The sequence below is a fragment of the Triturus cristatus genome, chromosome 4_1 (assembly GCF_964204655.1).
Source record: "Triturus cristatus chromosome 4_1, aTriCri1.1, whole genome shotgun sequence".
Classification (NCBI taxonomy): Eukaryota; Metazoa; Chordata; class Amphibia; order Caudata; family Salamandridae; genus Triturus; species Triturus cristatus.
The window spans coordinates 38,814,425-38,834,878 of record NC_140585.1 but is presented as its reverse complement, the minus strand read 5'-3'; the positions used below and the strand labels follow the sequence as shown (position 1 = coordinate 38,834,878).

The window sequence follows — 20,454 nt, the reverse complement described above, 5'->3', positions numbered from 1 at the left end:
GAAACAAAGCGGTCAGTGCTCTAACTAAATACTGCAGATATATTGACGTAAGCTTGCTCTTTGCGTTCCAAAACACGGTGAGCCCGATTCACAAACGCAATCTGAGACAAAATCCGAACTTTACAACCTTTGGTATTCACAAAAGGCATTTAGGAGTAGTAAAGTGAGGATTTTGTCTCAGTTAAACTTAAGTTTAACTGAGACAACATCCTAACTTTACTACTCCTAAATGCCCTTTGTGAATACCGAAAGTCGCAAAGTTCGGATTTTGTCTCAGATTACGTTTGTGAATCGGGCCCAATGTAAATTGCTAATTAAACCTATTTTACTAATCCTACAAATTATTTGCTTTAATTGATTGGCTGGCACGAGCAGGGGAATACCCAGAGTAGAAAAGAATATTCATAACAGACACGACGACTTGCACGGATAGCACCAGAGTTATTTTACACCGACATCCACACGCTCTGACCAGCGAAGAAACACTTGTATTGGTCAGTCAGTGCAAATGTATTAGTGCAAAAGTGTAAAATTGTGAGAGAGTGCAGTCTACACAGCCAGTAACGTAAACAAATTACACAATCTCTATGACAATAAGAAGACCAAGGAAGACGAAAAAAATATGTTCAAATTTGTTACTATTTTAATAATTTCTTCTCATATTATTTAAACAAATTATATTTATACAAAACATCTAAAAAATGAAACAATATTTAACACATTACATTTAATCAATATGTATAAATAAAAAGTTAAAAAGTGGCAATATCTTTATTAACTCGACGCGCGTTTCGGCGTATACAACGCCTTCTTCAGGAAAGCCACACAATTATCTAAAAAAGAAAAAACATACTCAGATTTCATCAGTGGTTGTCCATATCTTGTTATGTATTTTCATGAAAAACATCTATTTAAACAATACATATCTGTTTTTAAATTATCATAAAAAGCACAATATGTATCAATAGCAACAATCTATATACATAATCTGACGGTCTTCCTATGTATCACACATTACGATTTTATATTTATTTACGGTGCTATATCTGAGTGCTCAAAAATGAAGTTTAATGAAAGAGGTCTATTAAATAGTAAAGGCCTGTAACATTATATAATCCAGAAAAAATAAGATAGAAAATAAGTAGCCAATCACTCACAGATCCCGTTTCAAGGTGAAGAGTTCCTAGTGATGAAAACTTGCAAATCCATAGTTGGTGGATGTCTTTAATTCTAATAAATGGCTGAAAAGAATGTATGTATCACCATTATTATAGACCTGCATGATAGGGTCTAATCATCATTAATGTACATGGTAGCTGCTGTTTGTAAAAGCTATCTATATGATTTCATTTTGGGAAAGAAATCTGACGAGATTTATGCTCGTAAAATGAGTATTTAAAACTAGTAAATCAATGTTAATAATTCAATAAGATCACAAAGAAATAAGAACTGTGCTCTATTCAGTAACAGTGTGAGCAATCATCATGCTCCAAACTTCGGACTGATATTAGCGGACCGGAAAACTGAGATTGGTTATGAAAATCAAAATATCTAGCATTAATCTATCACAATTGGTGTTAATTCACCAATGTTATGCATGTTCATTAAGAACAGATAAACCACAATGACGAAAGGGATTACCTGATTAAAATGCAATGCACCGGATGTGCAACGATGTCTTATTAATTTTAAAATCAACAGTTTCACGAAAAGGTCTGATGTCTACGAAAGAGAAGAGTAAAAAACGACTATTTTTAATAGTAATTAGATTACAAAAAGATAAAAATATCCTTAACATTAAATAACTGTAGGTTTCTATCATCTTTTGATCTAAAGTGAATTTTAAAGGTCAATACCTGGTTGTCAAACAAGCTTCGTATAGGTATATTGGAAAAGCGGTCTGATCCTACTTAATGTTAAAATCAGTGAAATGACATTCTGGAAAGCCTCTGAAAAAACAATACACAATCTATTGTCAAAATCGAAACCTTATAAAGGAAAAAAACGACACATTATAAATTGGAGTAACAATGAACCCCGTAATTACCTTGCAATAGAAGAAATTCAACGAAGAAATTGGAACAAGCACTGGATATGTGATAGTGTTCCAAATATGTAGCTCCATAAGCATACGCAGTAAAGGACTTATCTAAGAAGGAATGTAATAATATATATCTATGAGCGTGTAAAACTACAGCTTCAGAGTAAATTAAAGTCCCTATAGCTACAAACTAGTAAATACCTGATAAAAGGAGGCTTCAAGTAGGACCAGGCTAGGGATGGCTGCCGGTGACGCCATGCACATCCGGTGCATTGCATTTTAATCAGGTAATCCCTTTCGTCATTGTGGTTTATCTGTTCTTAATGAACATGCATAATATTGGTGAATTAACACCAATTGTGATAGATTAATGCTAGATATTTTGATTTTCATAACCAATCTCAGTTTTCCGGTCCGCTAATATCAGTCCGAAGTTTGGAGCATGATGATTGCTCACACTGTTACTGAATAGAGCACAGTTCTGATTTCTTTGTGATCTTATTGAATTATTAACATTGATTTACTAGTTTTAATTGCACATCTTACGAGCATAAATCTCGTCAGATCTCTTTCCCAAAATGAAATCATATAGATAGCTTATACAAACAGCAGCTACCATGTACATTAATGATGATTAGACCCTATCATGCAGGTCTATAATAATGGTGATACATACATTCTTTTCAGCCATTTATTAGAATTAAAGACATCCACCAACTATGGAGTTGCAAGTTTTCATCACTAGGAACTCTTCACCTTGAAACGGGATCTGTGAGTGATTGGCTACTTATTTTCTATCTTATTTTTTCTGGATTATATAATGTTACAGGCCTTTACTATTTAATAGACCTCTTTCATTAAACTTCATTTTTGAGCACTCAGATATAGCACCGTAAATAAATATAAAATCGTAATGTGTGATACATAGGAAGACCGTCAGATTATGTATATAGGTTGTTGCTATTGATACATATTGTGCTTTTTAAGATATTAAAAAAAAAAAGATATGTATTGTTTAAATAGATGTTTTTCATGAGAATACATAACAAGATATGGACAACCACTGATGAAATCTGAGTATGTTTTTTCTTTTTTAGGTTATTGTGTGGCTTTCCTGAAGAAGGCGTTGTATACGCCGAAACGCGCGTCGAGTTAATAAAGATATTGCCACTTTTTAACTTTTTATTTATACATATTGATTAAATGTAATGTGTTAAATATTGTTTCATTTTTTAGATGTTTTGTATAAATATAATTTGTTTAAATAATATGAGAAGAAATTATTAAAATAGTAACAAATTTGAACATATTTTTTCCGTCTTCCTTGGTTTTCTTATTGTCATAGAAATTGTGTAATTTGTTTACTTTATTGACATTGCCTAGGAGTTTTTGTCATTACTATTAAAGTCCCTGTCCTAGGAATTGAACTATCCATTGTTCAGGGGGTCCTTGTTTTTTCTCATTTGTCTACACAGCCAGGTCATATGATATTATGCCGACCTATAAAAATGAGGCGTCTGTAGTAGGGTGCGGACAGGCGGGGCACGAATCTGGGTATTCACAGGAAAACAGGCAGAGGGCCCAAGATCCTGTCCCCCCATCAGAGATTGTGAAGGTAAGGGGAGGGATTTGACATACCTCTAATATAGCGCCTGGACGCAAATATCTCATGCTTTACTTCTTCCCACCAACATATGTCTAAGAGGCAACTTCAAAACAAGCATTGGCATAGCCAATAGGTCTTGCCTTTGGGACCTTATAAGTGTTTAGTTATCCAGCACAATATCCTTAGTGCAACAACTTCATCTGTTGCGTGGCTAAACACTTATCAGGTCCCAAAGGTGAGACCTATTGGCTTTGCCAATGTTTGCTTCTTTTTACTAACTAGCTCTTTTCCAAAAAGATTTCCAGCCATCACTCCCTTTCAGAAAACTGCCTGTGGGGAATCATGCGTGCAGGCCAGTTATTAAGAGACTAGGCAAGGGAAAGCAAATTCCTATCAGCACAAATTTAAAAAAAGAAAAACATCTGACCAGTGACCAGATCTCCATCATTGCTGATTTACTGTGTGGAAAGAAGCAGGAAGCGGATCTATCTGTTTGCTGATGGTAGCGTTTCATGTGGGTCCATCATTACCAAGCAAAATATTCTTTACTTTCCTTTTGAATTCGTTTATCTTGATAAGGTCCAGACTCGCCCCCAGAGAGCTGTGAGAGGCGACAATCCCTCTGGAAATAATGACTAGAAAGCGCCTAGAGACCGAGATGAGGGGGGCGGGGTGGGGGGGCAGAAGAGTCAGGCGAAGAAGCGGAGGAGCCCTGGTGAGTGTGAGGAAAGGGGAGGAGAGCTGAGTGAGCGCATCCCGGAGAGAGGGAGTAAAGAGGAGTGGGGGCTGAGCGCGGACTCCACCAGAAGCAGAGGACGAGGGGCTGAGGGGAGTCAGAGACAGAGAGAGAGGGCAGAAGGCACCGAGGAGAGACAGAGAGCACGAGGCACAGGAAACAGCAGGGAACACGTGCACAGAGACATCCTTAAATATATATGGAGAGTTAACATAACAGACCAAAGACCAATAAGGGGAGAGTGACAGAGACGGGTGAGGTAGCGAGAGCGCAGGGGCAGACACTGTGCGTGGGCAGAAAAACAGACAGTGAGTGAGAGGAGCGCTCTCACCCCGGACACCTCGCTGAGACACTGATTCCAATCCGCTGCCTCCTCTCCCAGGAGACCTCCCGCCTCCTCACCGGGGACATCTCCTGACTCCTCACCCGGACTCATCTTCGGCGAGGGCGAGAGGTGCACCTGCCTCCTCTCCCGGACACCCTCTGTCTCCTCACCCCGGACTCATCTTCAGTGAGGGAGAGAGCTGCACCTGCCTCCTCACCTCCGACACCCTCTGCCTCCTCACCCGGGACTCATCTTCGGCGAGGGCGAGAGGTGCACCCGCCTCCTCTCCCGGACACCCTCTGCCTCCTCACCCGGGACTCAGCTCCATCTGCCTCCTCTCCCGGACACCCCCTGCCTCGCCAGGGACATCTCCTCGCTGTACCACAGAAGCACTTAACCACTCGGCCCTGACCATACCTCCGTGAGGTAGAAAACTCAGGCTGCATTTTCAACCCGGACGCATCTGAGTGAGGTACAAACACCCCAGGGTGCCTCCTATCTCCCGACACACCTCAGTGAGGTACAAACACCCCAGGGTGCCTGTTCTGCGGGACACCGGCTTGGTGGGGTACAAGGACCTCCGTCTACCTCCCATGTCCAGACACAACTTTGGGAGGTAGAAAGACCTCAGGCCAGTCTGTCTGTTCTCCAGGACACCACCTCAGCGAGATACAAGGACCCCAGGCTGCCTGCTCCCCCGAGACCCCCCTCAGTGAAGTAGAAGGACTCCGGTCTGGCTACTCCTCCTGCCAGCCTCGGTGAGGTACAGAGACCCCAGACTGCCTGCGCCCCCGGACCCCCCCGGACACCCCTCACCATGACCTGCATCGCGGACTTCTTCACCTACGAGACCACCAAGTCTGTGGTGGTGAAAAGCTGGACCATCGGCGTCATCAACAGGGCCGTGCAGCTCCTCATCATTGCCTACTTCGTCGGGTAGGCGCTATCTGTCCGTTGTTGGATGTGTGGTCTGTCCTTGTGTGTGCAGATACTGATGTGTGCTTGTACCATTGCCGCTACTGTTGTGATTATTAGCACTGTTGGGTCCGTCGCAGCAGGTGAGAGGAAAACAGAACATTGTTAGGGTCATAAACTCGTCCTCGCGTGAGGGGATGCGCACAGGGCAGTGTGCGGGGGCAGTGTGCGGGGCAGTGAGGAGTGTGACGCACACATCAGGGGTCAGTGAGCAGTGTGACACACACCAGGAGGGCAGTGAGGAGTGTGACACACACCAGGAGGGCAGTGAGGAGTGGGGGACACACTCCAGGGGGCAGTGAGGAGTGTGACACACACGAGGAGGGCAGTGAGGAGTGGGACACACACCAGGAGGACAGTGAGGAGTGTGACACACACCAGGAGGGCACTGAGGAGTGGGGACACACTCCAGGGGGGCAGTGAGGAGTGTGACACACACAAGGAGGGCACTGAGGAGTGGGGACACACACACCAGGAGGGCAGTGAGGAGTGGGGACACACTCCAGGGGGGCAGTGAGGAGTGGGGACACACTCCAGGGGGGCAGTGAGGAGTGTGACACACACCAGGAGGGCAGTGAGGAGTGGGGACACACACACCAGGAGGGCAGTGAGGAGTGGGGACACACTCCAGGGGGCAGTGAGGAGTGAGACACACACCAGGAGGGCAGTGAGGAGTGTGACACACACACAAGGGGGGCAGTGAGGAGTGGGACACACACCAGGAGGACAGTGAGGAGTGTGACACACACCAGGAGGGCACTGAGGAATGTGACACACACCAGGAGGACAGTGAGGAGTGTGACACACACCAGGAGGGCAGTGAGGAGTGTGACACACACCAGGAGGGCACTGAGGAGTGGGACACACACCAGGAGGACAGTGAGGAGTGTGACACACACCAGGAGGGCACTGAGGAGTGGGACACACACAAGGAGGACAGTGAGGAGTGGGACACACACCAGGAGGACAGTGAGGAGTGTGACACACACCAGGAGGACAGTGAGGAGTGGGACACACACCAGGAGGGCAGTGAGGAGTGTGACACACACCAGGAGGACAGTGAGGAGTGTGACACACACCAGGAGGGCACTGAGGAGTGGGACAAACACCAGGAGGACAGTGAGGAGTGGGACACACACCAGGAGGACAGTGAGGAGTGGGACACACACCAGGAGGACAGTGAGGAGTGGGACACACACCAGGAGGACAGTGAGGAGTGGGACACACACCAGGAGGGCAGTGAGGAGTGTGACACACACCAGGAGGGCAGTGAGGAGTGTGACGCACACTCCAGGAGGGCAGTGAGGAGTGTGACACACCCCAGGAGGGCAGTGAGGAGTGTGACACACCCCAGGAGGGCAGTGAGGAGTGTGACACACACCTGGAGGGCAGTGAGGAGTGTGGCACACACCAGGAGGGCAGTGAGGAGTGTGGCACACACCAGGAGGGCAGTGAGGAGTGTGACACACACCAGGAGGGCAGTGAGGAGTGTGACGCACACTCCAGGAGGACAGTGAGGAGTGTGACACACACCAGGAGGGCAGTGAGGAGTGTGACACACACCTGGAGGGCAGTGAGGAGTGTGACACACACACGAGGAGGGCAGTGAGGAGTGGGACACACACCAGGAGGGCAGAGAGGAGTGTGACACACACCAGGAGGGCAGTGAGGAGTGTGACACACACCAGGAGGACAGTGAGGAGTGGGACACACACCAGGAGGACAGTGAGGAGTGTGACACACACCAGGAGGACAGTGAGGAGTGGGGACACACACACCAGGAGGGCAGTGAGGAGTGTGACACACACCAGGAGGACAGTGAGGAGTGTGACACACACCAGGAGGGCACTGAGGAGTGGGACACACACCAGGAGGACAGTGAGGAGTGGGACACACACCAGGAGGACAGTGAGGAGTGGGACACACACCAGGAGGACAGTGAGGAGTGTGACACACACCAGGAGGACAGTGAGGAGTGAGACAAACACACCAGGAGGGCAGTGAGGAGTGGGACACACACCAGGAGGGCAGTGAGGAGTGTGACACACACCAGGAGGGCAGTGAGGAGTGTGACGCACACTCCAGGAGGACAGTGAGGAGTGTGACACACCCCAGGAGGGCAGTGAGGAGTGTGACACACACCTGGAGGGCAGTGAGGAGTGTGACACACACCAGGAGGGCAGTGAGGAGTGTGGCACACACCAGGAGGGCAGTGAGGAGTGTGACACACACCAGGAGGGCAGTGAGGAGTGTGACGCACACTCCAGGAGGACAGTGAGGAGTGTGACACACACCAGGAGGGCAGTGAGGAGTGTGACACACACCTGGAGGGCAGTGAGGAGTGTGACACACACACGAGGAGGGCAGTGAGGAGTGGGACACACACCAGGAGGGCAGAGAGGAGTGTGACACACACCAGGAGGGCAGTGAGGAGTGTGACACACACCAGGAGGGCAGTGAGGAGTGTGACACACACACCAGGAGGGCAGTGAGGAGTGGGACACACACGAGGAGGGCACTGAGGAGTGTGACACACACCAGGAGGACAGTGAGGAGTGTGACCCACACCAGGAGGACAGTGAGGAGTGTGACACACACCAGGAGGACAGTGAGGAGTGTGACACACACCTGGAGGGCAGTGAGGAGTGGGACACACACGAGGAGGGCAGTGAGGAGTGTGACGCACACACCAGGAGGGCAGTGGGGAGTGTGACACACACCAGGAGGGCAGTGAGGAGTGAGACAAACACACCAGGAGGGCAGTGAGGAGTGTGACACACACCAGGAGGGCAGTGAGGAGTGTGACGCACACCAGGAGGGCAGTGAGGAGTGTGACACACACCAGGAGGGCAGTGAGGAGTGTGACACACACCAGGAGGGCAGTGAGGAGTGTGACACACACACCAGGAGGGCAGTGAGGAGTGTGACACACACCAGGAGGACAGTGAGGAGTGGGACACACACCAGGAGGGCAGTGAGGAGTGTGACACACACCAGGAGGGCAGTGAGGAGTGTGACGCACACTCCAGGAGGACAGTGAGGAGTGTGACACACCCCAGGAGGGCAGTGAGGAGTGTGACACACACCTGGAGGGCAGTGAGGAGTGTGACACACACCAGGAGGGCAGTGAGGAGTGTGGCACACACCAGGAGGGCAGTGAGGAGTGTGACACACACCAGGAGGGCAGTGAGGAGTGTGACACACACTCCAGGAGGACAGTGAGGAGTGTGACACACACCAGGAGGGCAGTGAGGAGTGTGACACACACCTGGAGGGCAGTGAGGAGTGTGACACACACACGAGGAGGGCAGTGAGGAGTGGGACACACACCAGGAGGGCAGAGAGGAGTGTGACACACACCAGGAGGGCAGTGAGGAGTGTGACACACACCAGGAGGGCAGTGAGGAGTGTGACACACACACCAGGAGGGCAGTGAGGAGTGGGACACACACGAGGAGGGCACTGAGGAGTGTGACACACACCAGGAGGACAGTGAGGAGTGTGACCCACACCAGGAGGACAGTGAGGAGTGTGACACACACCAGGAGGACAGTGAGGAGTGTGACACACACCTGGAGGGCAGTGAGGAGTGGGACACACACGAGGAGGGCAGTGAGGAGTGTGACGCACACACCAGGAGGGCAGTGGGGAGTGTGACACACACCAGGAGGGCAGTGAGGAGTGAGACAAACACACCAGGAGGGCAGTGAGGAGTGTGACACACACCAGGAGGGCAGTGAGGAGTGTGACACACACCAGGAGGGCAGTGAGGAGTGTGACACACACCAGGAGGGCAGTGAGGAGTGTGACACACACCAGGAGGGCAGTGAGGAGTGGGACACACACGAGGAGGGCACTGAGGAGTGTGACACACACCTGGAGGGCAGTGAGGAGTGTGACCCACACCAGGAGGGCAGTGAGGAGTGGGACACACACCAGGAGGGCAGTGAGGAGTGGGACACACACCAGGAGGGCAGTGGGGAGTGTGACACACACCAGGAGGGCAGTGGGGAGTGCGACACACACACACACACCGGGGGGCAGTGAGGAGTGTGACACACCCCAGGAGGGCAGTGACGAGTGTGACACACACCAGGAGGGCAGCGGGGAGTGTGACACACACCGGGGGGCAGTGAGGAGTGTGACACACATACACACACCGGGGGGCAGTGAGGAGTGTGACACACCCCAGGAGGGCAGTGACGAGTGTGACACACACCAGGAGGGCAGCGGGGAGTGTGACACACACCGGGGGGCAGCGGGGAGTGTGACACACACCAGGAGGGCAGTGGGGAGTGTGACACACACCAGGAGGGCAGCGGGGAGTGTGACACACACCGGGGGGCAGCGGGGAGTGTGACACACACCAGGAGGGCAGTGGGGAGTGTGTCACACACCAGGAGGGCAGTGAGGAGTGTGACACACACCAGGAGGGCAGCGGGGAGTGTGACACACACCAGGAGGGCAGCGGGGAGTGTGACACACACCAGGAGGGCAGTGAGGAGTGTGACACACACACCAGGCGGGCAGTGAGGAGTGTGACACACACCATGGGGTCAGTGAGGAGTGGGACACACACACACGAGGGGGGCAGTGGGGAGTGTGCCACACACACACACACGGGGGGGGCAGTGAGGAGTGTGACACACACCAGGAGGGCAGTGACGAGTGTGACACACACCAGGAGGGCAGCGGGGAGTGTGACACACACCAGGAGGGCAGGAGGTCAGTGGGGAGTGTGTCACACACCAGGAGGGCAGGAGGTCAGTGGGGAGTGTGTCACACACCAGGAGGTGTGTCGTGAGAGGACCACGTACACAGGGCACGGCGACGCAGGCGTCACTCGTTCACAGCGGACATATTCACGTCTCACGGTTACATACGTCTCTTCGCAGTGTGCGGCGCAGGTGACGTGATTTGCCCGGGATCACTCGATGTCTCATCATTTGCAGATATTTTGTAAAACATTTGATCGGTTTCAGGGTTAATCTGCGTTGACAAGCACCTCTTTGCTCTAAAAATCAGGCGTCGCGAGGCGCTGGAGCACGGGTCCTCTCTCTAATGCGTGCGCTGCTCGAGGGCACCCCTTGGGGTCTGTCTTACTTGGATTTAAAGAAAGACGCATGAAGGTTTGGATTCTGGTGACGTCTTACTGGTCCGTGAGATAGAGTCTGTGATGTAAACATTAATTTACATGAATAGTGAAACGATATTTTTATGATAAAGTAGGACTCATTCTTCTGCTAATGTATGAATTATATATAAATGTTGCTTCGGACTGATACGTATTGTTTTTAAAGCTCGTTGGGGTGATGTAACTGACTGCGCCGGGAGCACTGCACATGTTTGCTTGTGTCCGAGAATTGTTTGACAGATGTCAAGTCTGAACATTGTTCAATAGATGTGTAGTCCGAACATTGTTTGATAGATCTTTAGTCTGGGCATTGTTTGATAGATCTCTAGTTTGCACATTGTTCGATAGATCTCGTCTGGGCATTCTTTGCTTGTGTGCATGTACGTAAGTGTGTTAAAGTTCACACCGCACACACACACACACACATACTCACCTCGCTGCTCTGGGGTAGTCTGAGGGCTCCAAGGGCTTGAGCGTGGGGGTGCGCTTGTGCGTGTACCGAGCCCTCACACACGCGTGTACGTGTGCATGTGGTGTGGATACAGAACCTCGTAGGTGTGCGCGTGCGCTCACATATGGCGCAAGGCCTCTTGTTATATGGATATAGAACTGTGTGCGTGCGCGCGCGTGCACATACGGTGCAAGGCCTCAGTGAACCCTCCAGCCTCTGTCCTGTTGCAACGTGCTCACACCAGGACACAGCCAGCGAGGCTTGCACGTTCACTGCGGGGGTTTTGCTGAGTAGCATGTACAGGGGGCCAGCAGGGACAGCAAATTGGCTCCAGAATAAACTTGCCCCCCATTAATGAATCAGACAGCTAAAAATGTGGTCCATGTTTTAACATTGGGGCAGTTTTGAACTTCTAAAAACAGGCTGTGTGAGGGTTTTGCAAAGTATGTAAGACCATGGAAAGTGCTGCACAGCACAATCATACAACCCTATCCCTGCTCTGCGTGTTGAACCTTTGCCATGCTGGAATGAGAAGCAAGACAGGTTTTTACTGCTTCTAGGCACTACGGGGCCGATTCACAGAACTAACTTAAGACAAAATCCTAAACTTACTACTTTTGGTATTCACAGAAGTTAGGATTTTGTCTTAAGTTTGTCTTAAGACAGACTTAAGACAGACTTAAGACAGACTTAAGACAGACTTAAGACAGACTTAAGACAAACTTAAGACAGACTTAAGACAGACTTAAGACAGACTTAGGACAAACTTAAAACAGACTTAAGACAGACTTAAGACAAACTTAAGACAAAATCCTAACTTAAGTCTGTCTTAAGCCTGTCTTAAGTCTGTCTTAAGTCTGTCTTAAGTCTGTCTTAAGTTTGTCTTAAGACAAACTTAAGACAAAATCCTAACTTCTGTGAATACCAAAAGTAGTAAGTTTAGGATTTTGTCTTAAGTTAGTTCTGTGAATCGGGCCCACAGGGAGTGAGTGAAAGAGAGTGAGTTCATGCAGAGAGAGGGCACTGAGGGTGATAGATGTAGATAAAAAAACAGGGAGTGAGTGAAAGAGAGTGAGTTCATGCAGAGTGAGGGCAATGAGAGTGATAGATGTAGATAAAAACACAGGGAGTGAGTGAAGGAGAGTGAGTTCTTGCAGAGAGAGGGCCCTGAGAGATATAGATGTAGATATAGACACGGGGAGTGAGTGAAAGAGAGTGCGTTCAGGCAGAGAGAGGACATCAAGAGTGATGGATGTAGATATAAACACAGGAGAGAGAGAAAGAGAGTTCAGGCAGAGAGGGTGCACGGAGGGTGATAGATGTAGATATAGACACAGGGAGTGAGTGAAAGAGTGAGTTCATGCAGAGTGAGGGCAATGAGAGTGATAGATGTAGATATAGACACGGGGAGTGAGTGAAAGAGAGTGCGTTCAGGCAGAGAGAGGGCACCGAGAGTGATGGATGTAGATCTAGACACAGGGAGAGAGAGAGAGAGTTCAGGCAGAGAGGGTGCTCGAAGGGTGATAGATGTAGATATAGACACAGGGAGTGAGTGAAAGAGTGAGTTCATGCAGAGTGAGGGCAATGAGAGTGATAGATGTAGATATAGACACAGGGAGTGAGTGAAAGAGAGTGAGTTCATGCAGAGTGAGGGCAATGAGAGTGATAGATGTAGATATAGACACGGGGAGTGAGTGAAAGAGAGTGCGTTCAGGCAGAGAGAGGGCACCGAGAGTGATGGATGTAGATCTAGACACAGGGAGAGAGAGTTCAGGCAGAGAGGGTGCACGGAGGGTGATAGATGTAGATATAGACACAGGGAGTGAGTGAAAGAGAGTGAGTTCATGCAGAGTGAGGGCAATGAGAGGGATAGATGTAGATATAGACACGGGGAGTGAGTGAAAGTGAGTTCAGGCAGAGAGAGGGCATCAAGAGTGATGGATGTAGATAAAGACACTTTGAGAGAGAGAAAGAGAGTTCAGGCAGAGAGAGGGCACTGAGAGTGATAGATGTAGATAAAGACACAGGGAGTGAGAAAGAGAGTTCAGGCAGAGAGAGGGCTGCGAGAGTGATGGATGTAGATATAGACACAGGGAGAGAGAGAGAGAGAGTTCAGGCAGAGGGTGCACGGAGGGTGATAGATGTAGATATAGACACAGGAAGTGAGTGAAAGAGAGTGAGTTCATGCAGAGAGAGGGCATTAAGAGTGATGGATGTAGATAAAGACACAGGGAGTGAGAAAGAGAGAGTTCAGGCAGAGAGAGGGCACTGAGAGTGATAGATGTAGATAAAGACACAGGGAGTGAGAAAAAAAGAGTTCAGGCAGAGAGAGGGCTGCGAGAGTGATGGATGTAGATATAGACACAGGGAGAGAGAGAGAGAGTTCAGGCAGAGAGAGGGCACTGAGAGTGATAGATGTAGATAAAGACACAGGGAGTGAGAAAGAAAGAGTTCAGGCAGAGAGAGGGCTGCGAGAGTGATAGATGTAGATATAGACACAGGGAGAGAGAGAGAGAGTTCAGGCAGAGTGGGTGCACGGAGGGTGATAGATGTAGATATAGACACAGGGAATGAGTGAAAGAGAGTGCGTTCAGGCAGAGAGAGGGCATCAAGAGTGATGGATGTAGATAAAGACACAGGGAGTGAGAGAGAGTTCAGGCAGATAGAGGGCACTGAGAGTGATTGATGTAGATATAGACACAGGGAGTGATTGAAAGAGAGTGACTTCAGGCAGAGAGAGGGCACCGAGGGTGATAGATGTAGATATAGAGACAGGGAGTGAGCTAGAGAGTGAGTTCAGGCAGAGAGAGGGCACTGAGAGTGGTAGATCTCTGGTCGGGGCATTGTTCAATAGAGCTCTGGTCTGAGTATTGTGCGATAGAGCTCTGCTCTGGGCATTGTTCGATAGAGCTCTGGTCTTGGCATTGTTCGATAGAGCTCTGGTCTGAGTATTGTGCGATAGAGCTCTGCTCTGGGCATTGTTCGATAGAGCTCTGGTCTGGGCATTGTTCGATAGAGCTCTGGTCTGAGTATTGTGCGATAGAGCTCTGCTCTGGGCATTGTTCGATAGAGCTCTGGTCTGGGCATTGTTCGATAGAGCTCTGGTCTGAGTATTGTGCGATAGAGCTCTGCTCTGGGCATTGTTCGATAGAGCTCTGGTCTGGGCATTGTTCGATAGAGCTCTGGTCTGAGTATTGTGTGATAGAGCTCTGCTCTGGGCATTGTTCGATAGATCTCTGGTCTGGGCTTTGTTCGATAGAGCTCTGGTCTGAGTATTGTGCGATAGAGCTCTGCTCTGGGCATTGTTCGATAGATCTCTGGTCTGGGCATTGTTCGATAGATCTCTGGTCTGGGCATTGTTCGATAGAGCTCTGGTCTGGGCATTGTTCAATAGAGCTCTGGTCAGGGCATTGTTCAGTAGATCTCTGGACTGGGCATTCTTCAACAGGTCTCTGGACTGGGCAGTTTTTTGATAGATCCCTGGTCTGGGCATTGTTCGATAAATCTCTGGTCTGGGCATTGTTCGATAAATCTCTAGTCTGCACATTGTTCAATGGTTCTCTAGCCTGGGCATTGTTCGATAGAGCTCTGGTCTGGGCATTGTTCAATGGATCCCTGGCCTGAGTATTGTTTGATAGATCTCTAGTCTTGGCATTCTTTGATAGATCTCTGGTCGGGGCATTGTTCGATAGAGCTCTGGTCTGGGCATTGTGCGATAGAGCTCTGGTCTGGGCATTGTTCAATAGAGCTCTGGTCAGGGCATTGTTCAGTAGATCTCTGGACTGGGCATTCTTCAACAGATCTCTGGACTGGGCAGTTTTTTGATAGATCCCTGGTCTGGGCATTGTTCGATAAATGTCTGGTCTGGGCATTGTTTGATAAATATCTAGTCTGCACATTGTTCAATGGTTCTCTGGCCTGGGCATTGTTTGTTAGAGCTCTGGTCTGGGCATTGTTCGATAGAGCTCTGGTCTGGGCATTGTTCGGTAGAGCACTGGTCCGGGCATTGTTCGATACATATCTAATCTGGCCATTGTTCGATACATCTCTAATCTGGCCATTGTGCGATAGAGCGCTGGTCTGGGCATTGTTCAATGGATCCCTGGCCTGAGCATTGCTTGATAAATCTCTAGTCTTGGCATTCTTTGATAGATCTCTGGTTGGGGCATTGTTCGATAGAGCTCTGGTCTGGGCATTGTGCAATAGAGCTCTGGTCTGGGCATTGTTCAATGGATCCCTGGCCTGAGCATTGATTGATAGATCTCTAGTCTTGGCATTCTTTGATAGATCTCTGGTCAGGCATTGTTTGATAGAGCTCTGGTTAGGCATTGTTCGATAGAGCTCTGGTCTGGGCATTGTTCGATAGAGCTCTGGTCTGGGCATTGTTCAATAGAGCTCTGGTCAGGGCATTGTTCAGTAGATCTCTGGACTGGGCATTCTTCAACAGATCTCTGGACTGGGCATTTTTTGATAGATCCCTGGTCTGGGTATTGTTCGATAAATCTCTGGTCTGGGCATTGTTCGATAAATCGCTAGTCTGCACATTGTTCAATGGTTCTCTGGCCTGGGCATTGTTTGATAGAGCTCTGGTCTGGAAATTGTTCGATAGATCCCTAGTCTGCACATTGTTCGATGAATCTCTAGTCTGGGAATTGTTCGATAGATTTCCAGTCGGGACATTGTTCAATAGATCTCTAGTCTGCACATTGTTCGATAGATCTCTAGCCTGGGTATTGTTCAGTAGATTTCTGGTACGGGCATTGTTCAATAGATCTCTAGTCTGGGCATTGTTTGATAGATCTATGGTCTGGGCATTTTTCGATAGATCTCTGGTCCGGGCATTGCTTGAGGGATCTCTAGTCTGGGCATTCTATGATAGATCTCTGTTCCTGGCATTGTTCAATAGATCACTAGTCTAGGCATTGTTCAATAGATGTCTAGTCCGACAATTGTTTGACAGATGTCAAGTCTGAACATTGTTCAATAGATGTGTAGTCCGAACATTGTTTGATAGATCTTTAGTCTGGGCATTGTTTGATAGATCTCTAGTTTGCACATTGTTCGATAGATCTCTAGTCTGGGCATTCTTTGTCTGGTCTGGGCATTGTTCAATAGAGCTGTGGTCTGCACATTGGTCGATGAATCTCTAGTGTGGGCATTGCTTGATAGAGCTCTAGTTTGAGCATTGTTCAATAGAGATCTGGTATGGGCATTGTTCGATACATCTCTAATCTGGCCATTGTGCGATAGAGCTCTGGTCTGGGCATTGTTCAATGGATCTCTGGCCTAAGCATTGTTTGATAGATCTCTAGTCTGGGCATTCTTTGATAGATCTCTGGTCGGGGCATTGTTCGATAGAGCTCTGGTCTGAGTATTGTGCGATAGAGCTCTGCTCTGGGCATTGTTCGATAGAGCTCTGCTCTGGGCATTGTTCGATAGATCTCTGGTCTGGGCATTGTTCGATAGAGCTCTGGTCTGGGTATTGTTCAATAGAACTCTGGTCAGGGCATTGTTCAATAGAGCTCTGGTCTGCACATTGTTCGATAGATTCCTAGTCTGCACATTGTTTGATAGATCTCTAGTTTGCACATTGTTCGATAGATCTCTAGTCTGGGCATTCTTTGTCTGGTCTGGTTCAATATAGCTCTGGTCTGCACATTGTTCGATTAATCTCTAGTCTGGGCATTGTTTGATAGATCTCTATTGTGGGCATTGTTCAATAGAGATCTGGTATGGCATTATTATTATTATATATGATTTTATTAAGCGCGCAGCTACCCATGGGTTTCCCGGCGCTAGAGACACAAAGATGAGGAGTAGGAAGTCAAACTGGAGTGCAATAAACCGAATTAACAAGAGAACAGCCAGGTCTTTACTCCTTTGCGGAATTTAAGATAACACGTTTCAGACCGCAAGGGAATGGGAAGCGAGTTCCAGAGCGGGGTTGCCAAGTAGGAGAAAGAGCGACCACCGACTCTAGCGCGCTTGCAACGGGGAACAGAAAATCTGCATTGAGTGGAGGATCTGAGAGTGCGAGAGGGACAGTATTGATGGACTAAAGTGGATAGATAGTGAGGGGCTTTACCCGCTTTAATACGGTGCATAAAGCATAAGGCTTTGAATTTAGACCTAGATTCTATGCGCAGCCAATGCAGGTTACACAGGGAAGAGGAAACAGAAGAGGTTCTAGGCAAGTTGCAGAGTAAGCGGGCAGCCATGTTCTGGACCACTTGAAGCTTACGGGAGACCTCCTTGCAGGCACCCAGAAGTAGAACATTACCGTAGTCCAGACGCGATGTCACCAAGGCCTGGACCACTGACTTCTGGGTGTCAGTGGGAAGCATCCATATGATCTTCCTCAGTCACCTGATGATGGTGGTACAGGTGGCTGCTACTTTAACCACATGTTGCCTCATGGATAGCTGATTATCAAAAAGGACCCCGAGATTGCGTGCTGCTGTAGTTGGCACCGGCAGTGGTCCCATTTGCTGAGGCCAGTGTTGTGGGCCCCAGAGAGCGGAGTCCGGACCGAATAGAAGCAGCTCCGTTTTGTCGCCGTTCAATTTCAGTTTGTTAGTCAGCATCCAATTGGCGATATCGGCAAGCCCAGAGCAAAGAGAAGAGGAAGAAGAGTGCTGATTAGAAGAGAGAGAAAAAATAATCTGGGTGTCGTCTGCATATGAAAAGATAGATAGTCCCGACTGTTCAGCAAGAAAAGCAAGGGGTCTAACATAAAGGTTGAAGAACAAAGGACTGAGAATAGAACCTTGGGGAACACCATAAGGGGAGTTATGAACCGTGGACACCGCAGAGGAGGAGAAAACTTGAAAAGTGCGGTCAGAAAGAAAATTAGAAATCCAAGCAAGTGCGGGGCCACCAATCCCAGCAGACCTCAAAGCAGAAAGAAGGATAGGATGGGAGACGGTGTCAAATGCGGCACTCAGATCCAAAAGGATGAGTGCCACCGTCTCCCCTCTGTCTACATGATGTCTGATTGTTTCGGAGACTCCTAGGAGGGTGGACTCCGTAGAAAAGCCCGCCCGAAAATCAGACTGGGAGGGATGAAGAACATTCGCTGAGTCAATGTGAGTAGTTAAATAACGGTTAATATGCTTCTCCAAGACCTTAGAGAGGCAGGGAAGCAAGGAGATGGGGCGGAAATTGGCTGGGTTGCTGGGGTCCGCGTTAGCTTTTTTTAGAAGAGGGACCACCATCGCATGCTTCCAGGCATTAGGAACAGTTGCCTCCATAAGAGAAGCATTCAAAAGAGTCAAGATACAGTCAAGTGAAGCATCGGCGAGGGTACAGAGGATCTGCGGGGGCATAGGATCCAGGGGAGAGCCAGATTTAATCTCTGCCAGCAATTTCTGGAAAGCTGGCATAGAAATGGGTTCCCACTTGTCTAATAGAGGAAATGAAGACCGTACAGGGTCATCCTGATGGGGTGGAAGGTCAAGGTTCAGTGTGGGTGAACAGGAAGAAGCAGCTGGTAGAACTTCAAAACCCGCATAGATGTTGTCAATTTTCTTCGTGAAGAAGTCCGCCAAGGAATTGCATTGAGTGCTATCCAGACAGGGGGCTTTGGGAGCACAAGACATACCAGATAAATCCTTAACTGCTTTAAAAAGGGCTTTAGGACGATTCTGAGCTTTCAGTATCATGTTGTTGACGTGATTGGCCCTGGCAGTATTACATAAGGCGTGGTAGTTATGTAATGCGAGTTTATAGTTGTCTTTATCAACCGAAGAATAGTTTGACCTCCAAATACGCTCTAGTCTTTTACAGCGGGACCTCTCCATTTTTAATTGTTCATTGAACCAAGGAGCAGGAGGATGCCGGAAGTTATGCTTGCATTTACGCGCCGGTAAGCAGAGATCAATTGCAGAGGTGAGCCAAGAACTAATCGTCCCTGCATCATCCGTAGATGGCATTGTTCGATACATCTCTAATCTGGCCATTGTGCGATAGAGCTCTGGTCTGGGCATTGTTCATTGGGCATCTGGCCTGAGCATTGTTTGATGAATCTCTAGTCTGAGCATTGTTCGATAGATTTCTGGTCGGGACATTGTTCAATAGATCTCTAGTCTGTACATCGTTCGATAGATCTCTAACCTGGGCATTGTTCAGCAGATTGCTGGTACGGGCATTGTTCAATAGATCTCTAGTCTGGGCATTGTTTGATAGATCTCTGGTCTGGGCATTATTCGATAGATCTCTGGTCCGGGCATTGCTCGATGGATCTCTAGTCTGGCCATTCTATGATAGATCTCTGTTCCTGGCATTGTTCGATAGATCGCTAGTCTGGGCATTGTTTGATAGATTTCTAGTCCGAGCATTGTTTGACAGATGTCTAGTCTGAACATTGTTCAATAGATGTGTAGTCCGAACATTGTTTGATAGGTCTTTAGTCGGGGCATTGTTTGATAGATCTTTAGTCTGGGCATTGTTTGATAGATCTCTAGTTTGCACATTGTTCGATAGATCTCTAGTCTGGGCATTCTTTGTCTGGTCTGGGCATTGTTCAATAGAGCTCTGGTCTGCACATTGTTCGATGAATCTCTAGTGTGGGCATTGTTCAATAGAGCTCTGGTATGGGCATTATTCAATAGATTTCTAGTCTGGGTCTTTTTCTATAGATCTCGAGTCTGGGCATTGTTGATAGATCTCTACTCTGTCTATTGTTCAATAGATCTCTAGTCTGCACATTGTTCAAAGGATCTCTAGTCCAGCAATTGTTCTATAGATCTCTAGTCTAGGTATTGTTGATAAATCTCTAGTCTGGCTATTGTTCGATAGATCTCTAGTGTGGGCATTGCTCTATAGATCTCTGGTCTGGGCGTTGTTCAATAGATCTCTAGTCTGAACATTCCTTGATAGATCTCTGGTCTGGGCATTGTTTGATATATCTCTAGTCTGGACATTCTTTGATAGATCTCTGATGTGAGCATTGTGTGACAGATCTCTGGTCTGGGCATTGTTCACTAGATCTCTGGACTGTGCATTGTTCAATAGATCTCTAGTCTGGACATTCTTTGATAGATCTCTGGTCTGGGCATTGTTGGATAGATCTCTGGTCTGGGCATTGCTCAATAGATCTCTGGTCTGGGCTTTGTTCAATAGATCTGTAGTCTGGGCCTTGTTCTATAGATCTCTAGTCTGCGCATTGTTGATAGATCTCTAGTCTGC

General features: G+C 48.2%; 1 protein-coding gene across 1 annotated transcript in view; it reads left to right on the top strand.

Moving 5' to 3' along the window:
- Positions 1-4,448: 4,448 nt before the first annotated feature.
- P2RX3 (purinergic receptor P2X 3) overlaps positions 4,449-20,454 on the top strand; it is a 444,899-nt gene continuing 428,893 nt past the window's right edge. The window contains exon 1 of the mRNA XM_085651436.1: positions 4,449-5,644. Within this exon, the coding sequence (XP_085507562.1) occupies positions 5,526-5,644 (119 nt within the window). The 5' untranslated portion in view covers positions 4,449-5,525. The remainder of the gene's footprint in view (positions 5,645-20,454) is intronic.